Source organism: Microcaecilia unicolor, chromosome 2 (genome assembly GCF_901765095.1).
Source record: "Microcaecilia unicolor chromosome 2, aMicUni1.1, whole genome shotgun sequence".
Lineage (NCBI taxonomy): Eukaryota > Metazoa > Chordata > Amphibia > Gymnophiona > Siphonopidae > Microcaecilia > Microcaecilia unicolor.
Window position 1 is genome coordinate 66,576,377 of NC_044032.1, and position 20,989 is coordinate 66,597,365.

The window sequence follows — 20,989 nt, forward strand, 5'->3', positions numbered from 1 at the left end:
AAATAAATAAAATAAGTTGATGACGGTCCCTGTCGGTCAAAGCTGTTGTGATTGTTGGCGTTATGTTTAAGCCAAATGTTGTTTGTAACCTGGATGCATTGTCATCAATAAAAATGTTGAAATATAAAAAAAATGGAAGCGGTGCAAAGAAAAGCTACGAGAATCGTATGGGATTTGCGTTCCAAGACATATGAGCAGAGACTTGCTGACCTGAACATGTATACCCTGGAGGAAAGGAGGAACAGGGGTGATATGATACAGACGTTCAAATACTTGAAAGGTATTAATCTGCAAAAAAAACCTTTTCCGGAGATGGGAAGGCGGTAGAACGAGAGGACATGAAATGAGATTGAAGGGGGGCAGACTCAAAAAAGATGTCAGGAAGTATTTTTTCACGGAGAGAGTGGTGGATGCTTGGAATGCCCTCCCGCGGGAGGTGGTGGACATGAAAATGGTAACGGAATTCAAACATGCGTGGGATATGCATAAAGGAATCCTGTGCAGTAGGAATGGATCCTCAGAAGCTTAGCCGAAATTGGGTGGCGGAGCAGGTGGGGGAAGAGAGGTTGGTGGTTGGGAGGCGAGGATAGTGGAGGGCAGACTTATATGGTCTGTGCCAGAGCCGATGAGAGGCGGGACTGGTGGTTGGGAGGCAGGAAATACTGCTGGGCAGACTTGTACGGTCTGTGCCCTGAAAAAGGCAGGTACAAATCAAGGTAAGGTATACACATGAGTTTATCTTGTTGGGCAGACTGGATGGACCATGCAGGTCTTTTTCTGCTGTCATCTACTATGTTACTATGTATATTACTATGTTAGGGCAACACCTCCTTCAACCGGGAGGGTAGTTCTCTTTGTCACAGCTGTGACTAGGGCATCCACCTTAGGCATTGCAAAGCGAGCCAAATGCTCCTCACTCAGAGTATAATTGCCCCATAGCCCTGGAAACTTTCAAAGGTCCTTCGGGGTCAGCCCATTGAGCTGAAATAAGCTCTTGGATGGAGTCATGCAAAGGAAAGGCTCGAGCAGGCTTCTTGGTACTTGCCATCCTCGGATTTCCAGAGGAGGCCACTCCACTCCCAGGATCTTCAATAGAGAGGACCTGTAAGACAATCTGAAATAAGCGCTGGCAGCTCCTCACGGTGGAAAATCCTCACCGCAGACGGATCATCTGGATCCAGTGGCCCTTCTGCACCTTCCTCTGGTTCCTCTGGCCACGAGGGCCTGCCAGATCCCTCAGAGTCACCACATCCCGACTACGGGGGGGGAAAAAGGGGGGTGCGCCACTCTCTGAAGGGGAATTTACCCTTCTGCGCTTCTTTTGCGGCCAGCTATCAGGGAAAAACGCCTCAGAGGGCAATCCCAGGCCTGCATCCACCGGAGGGGCAGTAAGGGGGGGCCGTAGAAAACCCCTGTGGCTGAGCTCTTTTAAGCATATATGCATTATGAAGCAATAATACAAAGTCAGGGGAGAAAAACTCGCCCTGGGCACCTGGTTCCAGTAGCTCTTTGGCCAGCCTCAATTTGAGGGCCCCCTCCGATCTCCAGACCCTCCGCCTCAGCGGGGGTCGCGCCATGTGGTGCTTTCAAAATGGCGCCCGCTGCCAGCTCCACAGAGCAGGAAGAATCATCGCTCGCCATGCTCGGGCCGGCTCTTACGCCTGAACAGCACGTTTTACAGAGCCCCGCTGCTGATCTGCGCTTGCCACACTTGGAACAGCGCTTAAACACTCTCTGCAGCCATCGCCAAAAAAATGGCGGAAAATTCAAAATGGCGGCTTCGCGCCAAAAACGTCCTGATCGCAGGCCCACCCCGGAGGAGTCAGAAAACACTCTTACCTCACTGGACCGAGTATACAAGCTCCGGTCACGCTGTAGAAACTGAAGAAAACCTCTTGCTTTTTTATTTATTTATTATTATTTTTTTTTAACGCTGTGAGGAAAGTAGAGAAAACAGCAAAAGAGGCAATCAAATCAACTCCCAAGGTACAGAACAGTGGGAAAGGCAGGGAAAGGCGAACCAATGTCCCTGCATCCACCAAGTATAGAGTGGGGAAGAGCAGGGAAAAGTGAAACTAATGTGCTCACATCCACTGGGGGGATGGGTAAGGCAGGGAAAGGGCTAACCTATGTGCCTTTAAAGTGAAGCTGCTATAGCCTCTAACACCCCGGCTAACAACTGGCAAGCCAGGAGCCACCCCCAGGCAGATTTTTTAAGGAGCTTGATCAAGCTGCAACCACCCTCAGGGTTGCCAGGTGGAAAATTTATTTCCCACCCAATCGAGCCCAAAGTCAAACCCCGCCCCTGACACCCCACCCCCGCGTCATCGCCCCCGCCCCCGCCAACCCCGCCCCCGCCAACCCCGTCACCGGCCCCACCCAAAATGTCACTAACCCCACCCCCCCGCGGCCGAAAAAAACCGCTTTTAAAACCGCCCAAAAGAACCAAAAGGAGCCAAAAAACGCAATCCGCCGCGGGCAAAAATTTCCCCGCGGCGGGTCGTGGAAAACCGCCCAATTGGCCGGTAAAACCGCCCACCTGGCAACACTGACCACCCTGCTTGGGGAGATAGAGAATACTGAAGAGGCAGCTAGCTGAACATGTGGCACTGTGAAATTTGAGTGCTCTCTATCTCCCCCTGCTGGTTGATGGACACAACCCATACGTAATGGGTTCATCTGATTGATGACAAGGAATTAACATTTTTGCTGTTCAAAATTCCTATCCCCCAACTTTGTATTGCATTCATCTTGTCAAATGTTTTACAAACTTATTTAAGCTATTTTTACAGCTTACTCCTTATTAATTTTTCCCTCTTTTCTCCCCTCCATGACAACACTTTCACCTCTGTTGTACTTTGTCTTTTCCAATACCTGACATCTATCCATTTTAGAAACATCAGCTTACCATCTCTCTCTCTCCCATGTCATGCACAGTCTCTTCCCTTATTCACCAAGACTTATTTCCTACCTTTCTGCAGCCGATTAAACCATCATCTTGTATTCAACAGTGACACATAAAATAATGGTAACTGTACATTTTCATGGCAGAGTGCCACACCAGAACTTTAAACTGTGATTGCGGCAGAAAGCAGGCAGAAACCTCATCTCCTTGCCATCGTGGGAGAAAGATAACTGATAAGCTTTCTAGGGCAAGCGACATAGTACGAGTTGCTGAGAATGCAGCATTGAAGCAGTCAACTGATTCACCAGAGAGTTGAAAAAGGGTAGAAAAGAACAGGGCTCTACATTTTCCTCCCCCCCCCCCCCCCCCAAATTGATTCCTACACAATACCCTGTTCCTCTGACACAATCCTCCTCGCTCCCTTCTAGCTTGTAAGAGCAGCACTTCTTATCTGTATTTGCCTCTACTAGCCAGTCCACTCTGCAGTTTGAGCCCAGGGGGCATCATAGTCTCAAGCAAACAGCAAGAAACATACAGAATGAAGCTAGCTGGTGTATGAAATAGATGCAAGTAAAAGGTCCTCTTTTTCACAAGGGGTCCATGTTATGTGCAAACATGTAGGGAAGCTGGCTTGAAAGCAAGAACACATTGTGGACTACATTGGCATAGAATCATAGAATCTGAAAGAGAAGATAGGGAGCAGGGGGGGAAGAATCCAGTTGCATGAAATCTGAAAAAAAGAGGATGGGGTGCAAGAGGATCAACTTGGGAAATTACAGAATAAGAAGTTGGTAAAGAAATAAGGCAATCAGTGGTTCGGATGAAGTAGACTACAACAGAGTTCTAGACTCTCTTCATTAAAAAAGCAGTGCTGGATAGCAGTATTTTCAGAGTACTTGTGAACACACTGGGAACAGCTAACGTTAGGTTGTTAGTATTTCCGTGCTTCAACTTATTTATCAGAGTCAACCAGTCAAAAGGCAAGTTGGCCCGATTTCGGGGGGTGCAGGTACAGCAGGATGCTGTGTAAAACCCTAAAAATTAATATTAATTTTACTCACCATAAGTGAAAGAAACTACTGGGCATATGGGAATCATTGGTTCGGCTATTTCAGTCAATCCTCATCACTCAAGTAGAAAAACAGAAGTGCTGCTGTTCTCACGTAGAGCCTGCACAGAATGTCAAAAGTGAAATTCATGAGTAATTTTTTTTTATTTTGTTTATAAAATTAAGAAAACACACATACAAGAATTTGCATTAAGAAATATAGCCACATTGATCCGTTAATAAAGAAATAACAAAAGGTAACAGAAAACATAGATTAAGACCAAAAACGGAGTTGGAGGGAGGAAGGTCCAATAAAGGAGAGCCATCAGAAAAACTCCCCAAGAAAAAAAAAAAAAAAAGGCAATAGCTACTGGAAACTAAATCTGGATTCCTTTCATTAAGGGAAAATTAGGTTCTTACCTTGGTAATTTTCTTTCCTTTAGTCACAGCAGATGAATCCATTACGAATGGGTTGTGTCAACCTACCAGCAGAGGGAGATAGAGAACACTGAAAACCATAGTGCCTCTAGGACGGCTAGCTCCACCTGCCTCTCAGTATTTTGAAGCTTCCAAAGCAGTATTAAACCACAAAGTAGCATAACAAACGTTCCTCACAGCAAACAAATGCTCCAGAACAGGAGCAATAACACAAAGGAGGTACGAACTCAACCTCCTGTAGAAGAACAGAAATCCTGAAGACTGTTTTCCAACTTCTCCCAATGAGGGAACATGTCTGCAGGAAAAACTGAACACAAAACAGAGTCAATCAGGGAGGGATCATGGATTCATCTGCTGTGACTAAAGGAAAGAAAATTACCAAGGTAAGAAAGTGGTGAAGGCGGTTAGCTTAGCAGAGTTTAAAAAGGGGTTGGATGGTTTACTAAAGGACAAGTCCATAGACCGCTACTAAATGGACTTCGGAAAAATCCACAATTCCAGGAATAACATGTATAGAATGTTTGTACGTTTGGGAAGCTTGCCAGGTGCCCTTGGCCTGGATTGGCCGCTGTCGTGGACAGGATGCTGGGCTCGATGGACCCTTGGTCTTTTCCCAGTGTGGCATTACTTATGTACTTATGTACTTATGTACTTAACCTAATTTTCCGAAACTTCCTTGTCATCAGCAGCAGATGAATCCATTACGAATGGGATGTATCAAAGCAAACCCTAGATAGGGCAGGAACAGGCCACACCAAGCACAAGCACTTGTGCTCCAAAAAGCACGTCCCTCCTGGCAGCCACATCCAGCCTGTAATGACGGGCAAAAGAGAGCTTAGAAGCCCAAGTAGCTGCACTACATATCGCTTGAAGAGAGTGCTCCCGTCTCAGCCCAAGAAGAAGAAATCGCTCTTGTGGAATGTGCCTTAAAGGCATCAGGCGGAGGGCGGCCAGATATGCAGAAAAAATGGCTTCCTTAAGACAACGGGATACAGTGGCTTTAGACGCGGAGGACTCTCTGCGAGGACCTAACAACAATACAAAAAGGTGATTAGAGGTCCTGAAAGCATTTGACATCTGCAGCCCGGCGCACATCCAGGAGGTGCAACTGCCCAAAGGATTCTTGAAACTCCTCCCTAGTAAAGGAGGGCAAATAGATAGACTGGTTTAGGTGAAACGCTGAAACCACCTTAGGCATGAACGAAGGCACAGTACATACCGTTACTCCGGACTCTGAGAATTGCAGAAAAGGGTCCCGACAGGTCAGCGCCTGGAGCTCAGATACCCATCTTGCCAATGCAATGGCCACCAAAAAGACCGTCTTTAGAGTCACATCCTTCTCCGAAGCTCGCTTCAGCGGCTCGAAGGGCAAACACTGAAGAGCCTTCAATACTAGCCCCAGGTTCCAGGCCAGGCAAGCAGCCCGCACAGGAGGCCGGAGCTGAAGCACCCCTCTCAGAAACCATGCAATGTCCGGATGTGAAGCCAGGGAGAGGCCAGCGACCTTCCCCCAAAAGCATGACAATGCTGCCACTTGAACACGCAGGGAATTATAGGCCAAGCCTTTTTGTAAACCATGCTGCAGAAAGTCAAGTATAGGAGAGACAGAAGCCCGCATGGGTGTGATCGCTTTAGAAGCACACCAAGCCTCAAAGTGGCGCCAGATCTGAGCATAGGCAACGGAAGTGGAACGCTTGCGGGCCTGCAAGAGAATGGAGATGACCTTGTTAGAATAGCCTTTGTCTCTCAATTGCGCCCTCTCAATAGCCGTGCCGTACGACCAAAGTGGCATGGATCCTCCATGTTCACTGGTTCCTGCGACAACAGGTTCGGAACCAGAGGCAAAGGAAGGGGAGCCTCCACCAGCATCCGCCGGAGGTCCGCATACCACGGCCGCCTGGGCCAATCCGGGGCAATGAGGATCACCACTCCTTGATGTAGCCGAATTCGCAGGAGGAGCCACCCTATTAAGGGCCAAGGAGGGAACACATAAAGGAGGCCCTAAGGCCAGGGTTGAGCCAAGGTATCCAACCCCGCTGAGCGAGGATTCCTCCGTCTGCTGAAAAAGGACGGGACATTGGCATTTGTGCTTGACGCCATAAGATCCATTACGGGCTTTCCCCATTTGGCACAGATCTGAAGGAACACTTCGTCTGCAAGTTCCCACTCCGCTGGGTCGATTTGATGCCTGCTTAGAAAATCGGCTTGCACGTTGCTCTGAACTGCTATGTGAGCTGCTGACAGAAGCTGCAGATGTAGCTCGGCCCAGTGGCAAATTAGAGCGGCCTCCGCGGCCAGTGCTCTGCACTGAGTGCCGCCTTGTCGATTTATGAAGGCCACTGCTGTCGTGTTGTCCAACAGAACTCTGACAGCCAGTCCCTCCAGGGTTTTGTGAAAGGCCAGAAGCACCTGAAATATCGCTCTCAGTTCCATGCAATTGATGGACCACCCCGTTTCCTCGGGTGTCCATAGACCCTGGGTATAGTTTCCCTGGCAATGTGCTCCCCAGCCCTTCAGGCTGGCATCCGTTACCACCAGGCACCAATCAGGAAGCGCTAGCGGCATTCTTCGCCGCAGCATGCTGAGAGCCACCACTCCATACTGAGTTGGGCCGCAGGGAGCCACGTGAGTCTGCATTGATAATTCTGGGACATCGGAGACCATCGTTGAAGCAGGGCACTCTGCAGAGGTCTCATATGCGCTCTCGCCCATGGCACCACTTCTAAGGTGGCTGTCATCGACCCCAACAGTTGGACAATGTCCCAAGCTCGCGGGCAAGGCATCCTCAAGAGCAGACGGACCTGATTCTGAAGCTTGCACCACCTTTGGTCAGGTAGATAAACAAACCCCGAGGCCGTGTCGAACCAGACTCCCAAATATTCTAGAGACGGAGAGGGAGACAGGTGACTTTTGGGTATACTGACGACCCAGCCCAGAGATTGCAGTACTGAGACCACTCTGGCTGTGACATGACGACTCTCTTTTGCAGAGTCCGCTCTGATGAGCCAGTCGTCCAGGTACGGGTGAACCCGGATACCCTCTTGCCTGAGAAAGGGAGCTACTACCACCATTACCTTTGAAAAGGTTCGGGGAGCTGTGGCGAGGCCAAAAGGCAAGGCCCGAAACTGGAAATGTCTTCCCAACATCGCAAATCGGAGGAACCATTAGTGCGGGAGCCAAATAAGTATGTGCAAGTAAGCTTCTTTTAGGTTCAGAGACGTGAGGAACTTGCCTGGCTGTACTGCCGCAATGATGGAGCGCAGGGTTTCCATGTGAAAATGCTGCACTCTCAGAGACTTGTTGACTTCCTTCAAGTCAAGAATGGGCCGAAAAGACCCGCCTTTTCGCGGCACCACAAAGTAAATGGAGTAACGACCGCAGCCGTGTTCGGTGGGAGGAACAGGGATCACCGCAGCGGGACTCCAAAAACCAGTCTCTCACCGGGGCATTCAATTCCAATCGGTAACCTTCTCTGATCAGGTCCAGAACCCACTGATCCGAGGTAATCTTGGTCCACTCCTCTAGAAAGAGGGAAAGGCGTCCTCCTACAGCTGTAAAGTAGGAGTGGACCGGCGCACTATCATTGAGAGATTCGCCCTTGAACTCCAGGCCTAGCACCGGCCGCTGCGGATCGCTTGTCCGAGCGAAAGGAGTTCCTCTGCTGAGAACGGGCACGCTGAGTAAACCCAGCAGAGCGCCCCGGGCGATGCCTTCTAGCTTCACGGAAGCGAGGTCTAGAGGAGGAGGGAACCACCTGACACTTGGAAGAAGGCCACAGCCTATCCTCAGGTAACCGCTGGGGTTTAGCATTTTCCTCTGGCTTGCCAGATCCCTCAGAGTCCCCACAGCACAACCGGGGGGGGGGGGGGGGGGGGGGGGGGGGAGGTGCGCCACTCTCCGACGGGGAATTTACCAGTCTATGTTTAGCGTGCATCCAACATTCAGGGGCATCCTGACATCTGCCCCGGGCCATCACCAGTCGGAGCGAGACCAGGTAGCAACGCAGTGTCAGACACCTGCAGCAGAGCTCTTTTCAGCATGAAGGCTTTATGTAAAATAAGAACAAACTCAGGGGAGAAAAACTCAGCCTGACCTCCCATCTCCGAATTAGGAGCTACGGGGAACAGAGCTCCTCTGGTAGCCTCGGCCCAAGGCGCCCCTCTGCTCACAGACTCCTTCGCAACCATGGGGGTCGAGCCATGCGGCGCTTCCAAGATGGCGCCCGCTGCCAGCTCCATTGAGCAGGAAGACTCATTGCTCGCCATGCTCGTACTGGCTCTACCGTCTATATAGCACGTTTTACAGAGCCCCATTGCTGATCTGCGCTTGCCACAACAGGAACAGCGCTTAACTCCCTCAGCAGCCATTGCCGAAAAACGGCGGAATAAAATACAAAATGGTGGCTTCGCGCCAAAATCACCCCGATCGGAACGCCGTCCGCGGGCCCTCCCCGAAGGAGCTGAGTACTGCTCTTACCTCAAAAGACCGAGTCCACCGAGCTCCGGTCACGCTGCACGTCAATAAAAGCCTCAGAATAGCAGCGCATAAAAAGCACGTTTTGGGGGGGGATTTCTTTTTTTACGCTGTGAGGAAAGTTGGAGGCAAACAGCTACAGAGGTATTCCGGAGGCAGTAGAGGGTGGGAAAGGCAGGGACAGGGCGAACTATGTGCCTTTAAAGTGGGCACCACCAGCCACAACACCCCAGATCAATTGGCCAAGCACAGGAGCCTCTCCAGACAGAAATTTTCAAGGAGCTGAACAAGCTGCGTCCTACCCTGCTGGGAGATAGAGAAATACTGAGAGCTAGCCGTCCTAGAGGCACTATGGCTTTCAGTGTTCTCTATCTCCCCCTGCTGGTAGGTGGACACAACCCATTCGTAATGGATTCATCTGCTGCTGATGACAAGGAAGGGAAAATTAGGTTCTTACCATGGTAATTTTCTTTCCTTTAGTCATAGCAGATGAAGCCATTACGTATGGGTTGTGTCCATCAACCAGCAGGGGGAGATAGCACTCAATTTTTCACAGTGCCTCATGGCCAGCTAGCTCCACTGCCTCTTCAGTATTTGAAGCCTCCAAAGCAGTATGGCAAACCGCAATGGGAATAACATGAACTTTCCTCACAGCGAACGATGGCCCCCCAACAAGGGCATAAACTCCAAAAAAGGAGGGAATGAACTCATCCTCTTGGAGGGAATAAACTCATCCTCCACTTTGTATAAACGGAGGGAATACTTGCATCCTCCTGGAGGGAATAAACTCATCCTCCTATAACTGTAACAAGAATCCTGAAGACTGTTTTCCGACTCCCCAAGGAAGGAATATAACTTCAGGAAACAAGAACATCACCTAAAATCAGAATCACTGCAATATAGACAATCATACAGGGAGGGCTCATGGCTTCATCTGCTATGACTAAAGGAAAGAAAATTACCATGGTAAGAACCTAATTTTCCCTTCCTTGTCATCAAGCAGATGAAGCCATTACGTATGGGATGTAACAAAGCAATCCCTAAATAGGGTGGGAACAAACCACACCATGCGCTAGCATCTGTGCTCCAAAACGCGCATCCCTCCTGGCAGCCACATCCAGCCTGTAATGTCGGGCGAAAGAGAGCTTAGAAGCCCATGTTGCAGCACTGCAAATCTCATGAAGAGATAGTGCTCCAGTTTCCGCCTAGGAAGAGGAAATCGCTCTTGTGGAATGTGCCTTAAAGGCTTCAGGCGGAGCCCGGCCAGACAGCAGATATGCTGAAAAGATAGCTTCTTTGAGCCAACGGACAATAGTGGCTTTAGACGCTGAAGACCCTCTGCGAGGACCTGCAAACAGCACAAAAAGATGATCAGAGGTCCTGAAAGAATTTGTAATTCGCAGATACTGCAACAGAGTCCTGCGCACATCCAAAAGGTGCAACTGCCCAAATGAATCTGGAAACTCCTCCTCAACAAAGGAGGGAAGAAAAACAGGCTGGTTTAGGTGAAACGCTGAAACCACCTTAGGCATGAAGGAAGGCACGGTCCGAACAGTGACCCCTGACAGAATTGCAGAAAAGGGTCTCTACAGGACAGCGCCTGGAGCTCTGACACCTGTCTCGCCGAGGTAATGGCTACTAAAAAGACGGCCTTCAGTGTCAAATCTTTCTCTGAAGCGCGACGAAGCAGTTCAAAGGGAGCCCTCTGAAGGGCCTTCAATACTAACCCCAGGTTCCAAGCTGGACAAGGTACTTGCACGGGAGGACGGAGCCGAAGCACCCCTCTAAGAAACCATACCACATCTGGATGAGCAGCTAAGGACACGCAGGGAGGCCAATGCTGCCACTTGCACCCGCAGGGAATTATAGGCCAAGCCTTTGTGTACACCATCCTGCAAAAAGTCCAGAATCAGCGAGACAGGAGCCCGCAACGGAGAAAGCGCTCTTGAAACACACCAGACTTCAAACTGGCGCCAAATCCTGGCATAAGCCACGGAAGTGGAGCGCTTACGGGCCTGCAGGAGAGTGGAACTTACCTTATTTGAGTAGCCTTTATCTCTCAATTGCGCCCTCTCAATCGCCATGCCATAAGACCAAAGCGGCAGGCGTCCTCCATGGCCACCAGACCCTGTGACAACAGGTGCGGAACCAGAGGTAAGGGAAAGGGAGCCTCCAACAGCATCTGTCGGAGGTCCGCATACCAAGGCCTCCTGGGCCAATCCGGGGCGATGAGCACCACTTCTCCTGGATGCAGCAGAATCCGCAGGAGCACTCGCCCTATCAAGGGCCACGGAGGAAAGACATACAGCAAGCCCAGGGGCCAGGGTTGAGCCAAGGCATCCAACCCGGAAGAGCGAGGATCCCTCCGTCTGCTGAAGAAGCACAGGACTTTGGCATTGGAACTGGTCGCCATAAGATCCATCACTGGCTTGCCCCATTTGGCACATATCTGCAGGAATACATCGTCTGCTAGTTCCCACTCTGCTGGATCGATCTGATGCCTGCTTAGATAGTCAGCTTGCACGTTGCTCTGACCTGCAATGTGAGCTGCTGACAGGGACTGTAGATGCAGCTCGGCCCAGTGGCAAATTTGTTCGGCCTGCGCGGCTAGAGCTCTGCACTGAGTGCCGCCTTGTCAATTTATGTAGGCCACTGCTGTCGTGTTGTCCGACATCACTCGGACAGCCAATCCTTACAGGGTCACTTGAAAGGCCAGAAGAGCCTGAAACACCGCTTTCAACTCCAGGCGGTTGATAGACCACTCCGACTCGTCGGGCGTCCACAGACCCTGGGCATGCTTCCCCTTGCAATGTGCGCCCCAGCACTTCAGGCTGGCATCTGTCACCACTAGGCACCAATCGGGAAGCGCCAGCGGCATTCCTCGCCGCAACATGCTGTCCGAGAGCCACCACTCCATACTGAAGCGGAAGAAAGTCTGCACTGATAATCCTGAGATATTGGAGACCACCGTTGAAGTAGAGAATACTGTAGAGGTCTCAGGTGCGCTCTCGTCCATGGCACCACTTCCAAGGTGGCCGTCATCGATCCCAACAGCTGGACAATGTCCCAAGCTCGCGGGCGGGGCATCCTCAGGAGCAGACAGACCTGATTCTGAAGCTTGCACCGCCTTTGCTTGGGAAGAAACACATAGCCCGAGGCTGTGTCGAACCTGGCCCCCAAATATTCTAGGGATTGCGAGGGGGTCAGGTAACTTTTGGCCATATTGACGACCCAGCCCAGAGATTGAAGGACTGAAACCACTCTGGCTATAGCTAGATGACTCTTTTTTTCTGAGTCTGCTCGGATGAGCCAGTCGTCTAGGTACGGGTGAACCCGGATACCCTCTCGCCTGAGAAAGGCAGCTACTACCACCATTACCTTGGAGAAGGTTCGGGGAGCTGTGGTGAGGCCAAAAGGCAAGGCCCGAAACTGGCAACACCGCAAACCGCAGAAACGTCTGGTGCGGGGGCCAAATTGGTATGTGCAAGTAAGCTTCTTTCAGGTCCAGAGACGTGAGAAACTTTCCTGGCTGTACCACCGCAATGACGGAGCGCAGGGTTTCCATGTGAAAATGCCGAACTCTTAAGGACTTGTTTAGCTCTTTTAAGTCCAGGATCGGGCAAAAAGACCCGCCTTTTCACGGCACCACAAAGTAAATGGAGTAGCGGCCTAGTCCTTGTTCGGCGGGAGGCACCAGGGTCACAGCCCCTATCCGGCACAGACTGTGCAAAGTCTCCTCTACCGCTGCCCGTTTGGCGGCAGAACCGCATCGGGACTCCACAAACACGTCTCTCACCGGGGCATAGAATTCTATTTGGTATCCGTCTCTGATCAGGTCCAAGACCCACTGATCTGCGGAGATTTTGGCCCACTCCTCGAAAAAGAGGGAAAGTCTTCCTCCGATGACAGGAAACGAGGAGGGGGCCGGCGCACCATCACTGAGAGGGTCGCCCCTGAACTCTAGGCCTTGAACCGGCAGCTGCGGAACGTTTGTCCGAGCGAAAGGAGTTTCTCTGCTGAAAGCGGGCACGAGAAGTGAACCCAGCAGCACGCCCCGGGCGGTACCTTCTAGCTTCACGGAAGCGAGGTCTGTAAGAGGAGCGGACCGCCTGACCCTTAGAGGAAGGCTTCGGCCTATCTTCAGGCAAGCACTGAGGTTTGGAATCCCCCAGGCCTTTAACAATGTTTTCCAGCTCCTTACCAAACAGGAGAAGGCCTTGAAAGGGCAACTTCACCAACCTTTGCTTAGAGGCCATGTCCGCCGCCCAATGTCGTAGCCAGAGTGCGGCGAGTCGCCACTGCCACAGCCATTTGTTTAGCCAAAGCTCTGACCATATCATAAAGGGCGTCAGCCAAAAAGGACAAGGCCGACTCCATCCGCGGAGCCACATCAGATAAGGTCTCCGCTCCATCACCGGGCTGTTCCACTGCCTGCTGAAACCAAGCCAGGCAGGCTCTAGCAGCGTAACAACTGCATGCAGACGCCAGAACAGTGAGACCTGCCAAATCAAAGGACCGCTTCAGAGCTGAATCAAGCCTGCGGTCTTGAATATCCTTCAGGCCAACACCTCCTTCAACAGGGAGGGTAGTTCTCTTTGTCACAGCCATGACCAGGGCATCCACTTTAGGCATTGCAAAGCGAGCCAAACGTTCCTCAAAGGTCCCTCGGGGTCAGCCCATTGAGCTGAAATAAGCTCTTGGATGGAGTCATGCAAAGGAAAGGCTTGAGCAGGCTTTCTGGTGCTAGCCATCCTTGGATTAACAGAGGAGGCTGTGCCACTCCCAGGATCTTCAATTGAGAGGGCTTGTAAGGCATCTGAAATAAGCGCCGGCACCTCCTCGCGGTGGAAAATCCTCACCGCAGACGGATCATCAAGCTCCTGTGGCAATTCTGCACCCGACTCTGGCTCCTCAGCCCAAGAAGTTCTGCCAGACCCCTCAGAATCCTCGTAGCCCGACCACGGGGGAGGGGGGGGCGCCACACTCAGAAGGGGAATTAGCCCTTCTTCGTTTATCAGGAGGATAAGAAACAGGCAAAGCCAACTCCAAAATGCCAGGATCCACCGGGGGGGGGGGGGGGGGGGGGGGGGGCAGGCAGAGGGTCCGAAGAACCCTGTGGAAGAGCTCTTTTAAGCATGTACGCCCTATGCAGCATTAAAACAAAATCGGGAGAAAACCGCTCCCAGACCGCCCGGATCCTGCCCAGGGCTATCAGCTCTATTATTAGCCTCAGTCAGAGGACCCCCCCCCCCCCCGGATTCAGGGTTCTCCGTCGCAACGGAGGCCATGCCATATGGAAAATCCAAAATGGTGTCCGCAAAAGATCGCCGCTCGCCATGCTCGGGCCGGCTCTACCGTCTGTACAGCACAAATTACAGAGCCCCGCTGCTGATTTGCGCTTGCCACATTTAGAACAGCCCTTTACAGTCTCCGCAGCCATCGCCGAAAACGGCGGTAAAATTCAAAATGGAGGTTTGCGCCAAAAACGTCCCGATCGCGGGTCCACCCCGGAGGAGTCAGAAAACACTCTTACCTCACTAGACCGAGTATCACAGCTCCGGTCCTGAAGAAGAATCTCAAGAAAAAAAACCTCTTTTCCAAGATTGCTGTGCTAAAGCGCAACGCGACTTTATTTATTTTTTTAACACTGTGAGGAAAGCAGAGGCAAAAGAGGTAAATAAAAACACTCCGGAGGCTCAGATAAGTGGGAAAGGCAGGGAAAGGCGAACCAATGTGCCTGCATCCACTGAGTGGGAAAGGACAGGGAAAAGCAAGCTAATATGTCCACATCCACGGGGGCATGGGTAAGGCAGGGAAAGGGCTGACCTATGTGCCTTCAAAGTGAAGCTGCTATAGCCTCTAACACCCCGGCTAACAAATGGCAAGCCAGGAGCCACCCCCAGGCAGATTTTTGATGGAGCTCGAAGAAGCTGCAGCCACCCTGCTTGGGGAGTTAGAGAATACTGAAGAGGCAGTGGAGCTAGCTGGCCATGAGGCACTGTGAAAAATTGAGTGCTCTATCTCCCCCTGCTGGTTGATGGACACAACCCATACGTAATGGCTTCATCTGCTTGATGACAAGGAATGGAACGTTCCCATCAGCAGAATCGGAAAAATGTAGAGATAGAGGATGCCTATCAAAGTGCCTTGCTCAGACCCTGATAGCAGGTGGGGATAGAGAGAACTTCAAAGGTTTGCTATATGTGGTCATGTGCAGCCACCTTAACCTCAGTATTATCACTACCAAAGCAGTGGAGAAATTAGACGAAAATCCAATCTAGCAAACATCTCCTGCCTCCATACAACCAATCTAGGCCCCTCAACTGCTATCACAGGAGGGCAAAGCATCATGACCCTTGCAATGAAGTCAGTTAAAACCCATCTGTTCTTTCTTCATCTTTGGTTTTTTTAATGCAAACACCCAACAAAGAAACCAGACAAACCAAACTAACAACTGGGGAAAAATAAAATGTGTTGAGATAAACAAAGGGCGGGCATCTGGATTGATCTGTTGGGACTAATAAGTTATCAGGTAAGGACTAATTTTACCTTGCTTAGTGTCACACAGATCAGACTTGTGAGATGTACCCAAGCAGTCCTCAAGTAAGGTGGACTGCTGCAACTCCAGTAGCCAGGACTGAAGCTCCAAATGCAACATCACACACACCGCCATGGACCAGAAATAATGCTTAGAAAACGTATGCACCAACGACATTCTGATCACACTACCAGAACCCTTATCCACACTCTTATCACATCTCACTTATACTACTGAAACTTGCTTCTCACAGGTCTCCCACTTAGCCATCTCTCTCCTCTTCAATCTGTTCAAAATTCTTAACGACTTATATTCCTTCAGTGTCGCTACGCTCATATTAGCCCTCTCCTCAAGTCACTTCACTGGCCTCCTATCCGTTTCCACATACAGTTCAAACTCCTCTTATTGACATACAAGTGCATTCACTCTGCAGCTCTACTACTACTTAACATTTCTAGAGTGCTACTAGGGTTACGCAGCGCTGTACAGTTTAACAAATAAGGACAGTCCCTGCTCAAAGGAGCTTACAATCTAAAGGACGAAATGTCAAGTTGGGGCAGTCTAGATTTCCTGAATAGAGGTATGGTGGTTAGGTGCTGAAGGCGACATTTAAGAGGTGGGCTTTGAGCAAGGATTTGAAGATGGGCAGGGAGGGGGCCTGGCGAATGGGCTCAGGGAGTTTATTCCAAGCATGGGGTGAGGCGAGGCAGAAAGGGCGTTCACTGGGTAAATCTTTCTTACCCTTCTCCTCCTCCGCTAACTCCAGACTCCGTTCCTTTTATCTTGCTGCACCATATGCCTGGAATAGACTTCCTGAGCCGGTACGTCAAGCTCTGTCTCTGGCAATCTTCAAATCTAGGCTAAATGTCCACCGTTTTGATGCTGCTTTTAACTCCTAACCCTTTTTCACTTGTTCAGTACCCATATTTTATCACCCCCACCATAGTAATTCCCTTATCTCTTATTTGTCCTGTTTGTCTGTCCTAATTATATTGTAGACTGAGAAGACCTATTTCTTTCTAAGCAGCCAATAAGAGCCGTGCTCAGCCCCCTGGAAAGCTCAGTATTCGCACAGCAAAGCAAAAGGAAAGAGAGACATTAAACATCTGTGCGCTAGTCAGTTCATACAGCCACCTACCAACAGAGACACCTTGCTGGCCACTGTCGAAAAATTCTGAGTACTCCAAATTGAGTCAGCAACATTAGTAATGTGCCTATGTGCAACCGCGTAGAAACAGTTGAATAATTGGTCTCTCTGAGAAAATAGCCATATCCATAAATGTAGATACTTTTTTTTTTTTGTAAAAAAAAAAAAATTTTTTTTTTAAATCAGAAAGCTCCCCACAGAGACAAGAGCAAATGAAACTAATATCAGTACAAAACTATCTCCAAGAACAAATCGGATACTGAATAGGAAAGGATCTGAGCTGGTTTGGAGGGACTAAAGGAACGCAAATTAGAAGGTAGGACCTAATTTCTCCTTCCTTAGCGCCTCTCCGGACCAGCCCAGAATGATTGATGGGAAGTACCAGAGCAGTAAACCACGAGAGGGACCAAACTAGAATCACTGCCAGATCCTGGCAAATGAAAACAGAGACCAGACGCACTTGGGCATCTGTCCAACTATATCAAACAAGTAACGATGACCAAGACACTCAACTACTAGAACTCAGTTCCCGTCACATGGGCCGCTAAAAGAGCGACCAGATGCAATTCTGTCCAACTCATGAGTTGATCTGAGCACTAGAATACTGAAACCTAGAATACGCCTTGACAATTGGAGACCTGAATCCTTTCAGAACGAGCAGAAACTGTGCACCAAGACTGCAGGAGAAGACCTGTCAAAACACCAAACAATGGATACACAAGAGAACTCCGGAACTCAGCACTCTCCCTCTATCATGCAGAGGCAGTTACTACATAGACTGCCCTGCCAACCTTCTTGAGGAATGAAGTGCCTGCAACCCCCCCCCCCCCCCCCCCCAAGACAGGTCCTAGAAGAATAAGGAGCATAGACTGGAAGTACTAAGGAATGACCAGAATTTCTGAAGAAAGAACGAAATTGGTACCCAACGTTCTCAAGGGCGAGAGAGAGAGAGATCTACACCCCCTAACTCATCCATGAAATGACTCTGAAGATAAGAGGGAAGAGAAAAAAAGCATACAGGAAGAAGCAGCAGAGCAATAATAAACTACGAGTGAAATCACAGAATTAAAAAAAAAAAAGTCACTCAGGAGACTAAAGAGGTGAACACTGTTGCAAAAAGACCACACATTCTCAGAAAGATTCGCAAAGAGTCACTCAAGGAGCAAACTCAAAGAAGCCAGCATGACCACCTGAGTGAAAGGGAAAACAGGTAGCCAAACAGTTGCTCTAACCAAAACAGCACAACTTACTAGTCATACCAAACCAGTCAGACAGCCTTCCGGAAACATACCCCGCAAGAACAAGGCTAGAAGCATGTGCTAAACTGCCGGGCAGTACCGGTGCTGCTACTGGCCACAACCCTGAAAAGCATGAGGAAATAGCGGACTATAGGGGTATATGGGTGACAGGTAACAGTCCCAGAGAATATCAGGGCAGGCACACATCTAGAACCCTAGAATATCAGACAGCACAGTAGATAAAGTGGAGTGGAGGAGTGGCCTAGTGGTTAGGGTGGTGGACTTTGGTGCTGGGGAACTGAGTTCGATTCCCACTTCAGGCACAGGCAGCTCCTTGTGACTCTGTGCAAGTCACTTAACCCTCCAATGCCCCCATGTAAGCCGCATTGAGCCTGCCATGAGTGGGAAAGCGCGGGGTACAAATGTAACAAAAATAAATAAAATAAAACGATAAATAGACTGCAAAAACCCTGATATTATATAGAGACCAGAGAAATATTATATAACTTGTGTCTGCATTAGTCAGCTTTCGGCATGTTAGGTCCTTGCAGCTATCCAATTCTAGAAAAATATATTAGATATTGTCTGTGCACCATACAAACTATAGAGAAGTACAGTTCATTTATTACATTTGTACCCCGCGCGTTCCCAAATAATGCAGGCTCAATGCAGCTTACATAGTAAATTGAAATACAAAGTCATATAATAGAAATTTTAAAACATTATAGTTGAGCTTGATAATGTATGATTAGGATAAGAGAGGGTAGACAGGATAGGGTAGTATAATTTGGGAGAAAAGGGGTAAGGAGGGATAAAATAAAGGGGAGATGAAGAACAGAAGGATGGGATGAGTAGAGGGGGAATGGGGAGGTGGGGTAAATAAAACCAATGATGAGGTCATCATCTAAGTCAGAACAGAATTGGGAGTGGAGGTTGGTGAGATTAGGTTGGGACACTGGGATAGGCTTGCTTAAAGAGATGAGCTTTCAGCATTTTCCTAAAGGGCAAGTAGTCGATAATTAATCAGATTGGTCTGGGTAGAGCATTCCAAAGCTGGCTGCGTAGTAGGTCTTGTATTCAATTCCTCTACAATTGGGAAGGTGTAGGTTGAGAGAAGTTTGTGAAGAAATAGATCTGTTTCTGGCAGGGAGGTCGATCAAATCACTTATGTAGCCAAGGGATTCACCGTGTATGACCTTGTGGGTCATTGTGCTGATCTTAAAATTTATTCTTTCATTGATGGGGAGCCAGTGAAGCTTTGCTCAAAGAGGTGATGTACTTTCGAATTTTGATTTGTTTCCATGCCCATTTAGATGCCAGAGCAAATAGTATATTATGTCCTTACAACACCCAGAATCTAGAGAAATTATCTTATCCTGCATCATACAGAATCAGGTCGTCAGAAAATAATCCTTACCAGAGACAGTTTTATTTACACTCATATTGTATTACATTCTGGCAGCTTCGATGCAAGGAAAGTGAAACCACAGGACAGAGTACTGGAGCCTCCCGACCCAGACAAAGACAAAACATGGCAGACTGCACTCTAGATCACTTCAGCTGAAAAAAAAAAAAAAAAAAAAACAAAGAGAGAGAGAGAATCTGCCCCCGCACACTTAAGCCTACAGTGGCTATTCGTCCTTCAAATTAACAGCGCAAAAGGCAGACGAAATCTTCCCCCCTCCAGAGGAGACGTCGTAGTACTACCAAAGAGGCCACCGGAATGATAGCGGACTGCTGTCAGATAGATCTGCGCCGCTACTACACAGCTATAAGCAAAATGGTGGAGTTTTCCGCCGAAAACCCAAGTGGTGTAGAAAGTCACTGACGCCATACTGAAAACCGGCACTGCTTCACTAAACCAAGAAATCCTCATACCTCCACTTTAGGTTTTTAACTGAACACCTATTCAGAACAGCCACCTGACGCTTGAACCCAAACCAGAACAGAGGAAGAGGAACTATAACAAGCTCTCGAGCCCAGGGCCATGCAGGGAGATAGCCATGACAGCAGGCTAAAGCCATTGCACCTGCCTGCTTTTCGAGGGTTTTTCGACACAAATCGGGAGATGGGTGCCCTTCTCGGCATAACCGAAAGCCGATTTTGGGCGTCCGCAACTGCTTTCCATCGCGGAGATGACCAAAGTTCCCGTGGGCGTGTCGGCAGTATACCAAAGACAGGACAGGGGCGTGCTTAACACATGGGCATCCTCGGCCGATAATGGAAAAAAGGGCGTCCCTGACGAGCATTTTTTTCACGACCAAGCCTTGAAAAGGTGCCCGAACTGACCAGATGATCACCAGAGGGAATCGGGGATGACCTCCCCTTACTCTCCCCCAGTGGTCACCAACCCCCTCCAAACCAAAAAAAAACAAAACAAAATGTTTTAAACATTTTATTCCAGCCTCTGTGACAGCCTCAAATGTCATACCCAGCTCCATCACAGCAGTATGCAGGTCCCTGGAACAGTTTTTAGTGGGTGTACACTTCAGGCAGGCGGACCCAGGCCCACCCCCTCCTCCCTACTTGTTACACCTGAAACCCATCACAGCAATATGCAGGTCCCTGGAGCAGTTTTTAGTGGGTGCAGTACACTTCAAGCAGGCGGACCCAGGCTCATCCCCCCCTACCTGTTACACCCGAAACCCACTGTACCCACATGTAGGTGCCCCCCTTCACCCTTTATGGGCTATGGTAGTGTTGTACAGTTGTGGGGAGTGTGGTTTTTTTTTTTTTTGGGGGGGGGGGGAGGGGACTCAGCACCCAAGATAAGGAAGGCATGCACCTGGAAGCAATTTCTGAAGTCCACTGTAGTACCCCCTAGGGTGCCCAGTTGGTGTACTGGCAGGTCATGGGGATCAGTGCAGTACGAATGCTCCTCCTCCCACGACCAAATGGCTTGGATTTGGTCATTTTTGAGATGGACGTCCTCAGTTTCCATTATCGCGGAAAACCGAGGTCGCCCATCTTTAAAGTCGACCATCTCTTAGGTCGACCTAAATGTTGAGATTTGGGCATCCCCAACCGTATTATCAAAACCAAAGATGGATGCCCATCTTGTTTCGATAATACGGGATGCCCTGCCCCTTCACTGAGACGCCCTTAGAGATGGGCATGCCCATTCGAAAATGCCCCTCCACATCTTTTTTGAGATACGGCGACCAGAATTGAACACAATATTTGAGGTGCGGTAGCACCATGG

At 49.5% G+C, this 20,989-nt stretch overlaps 1 protein-coding gene across 1 annotated transcript in view; it reads right to left on the reverse strand.

Annotated features, from left to right (window-relative positions):
• The window catches only part of ZFR (zinc finger RNA binding protein), a 306,684-nt gene that overhangs the window by 283,923 nt on the left and 1,772 nt on the right, over positions 1–20,989 (reverse strand). Inside the window, 1 exon segment of the mRNA XM_030193005.1 lies at positions 3,967–4,075. Within this exon segment, the coding sequence (XP_030048865.1) occupies positions 3,967–4,003 (37 nt within the window). The 5' untranslated portion in view covers positions 4,004–4,075.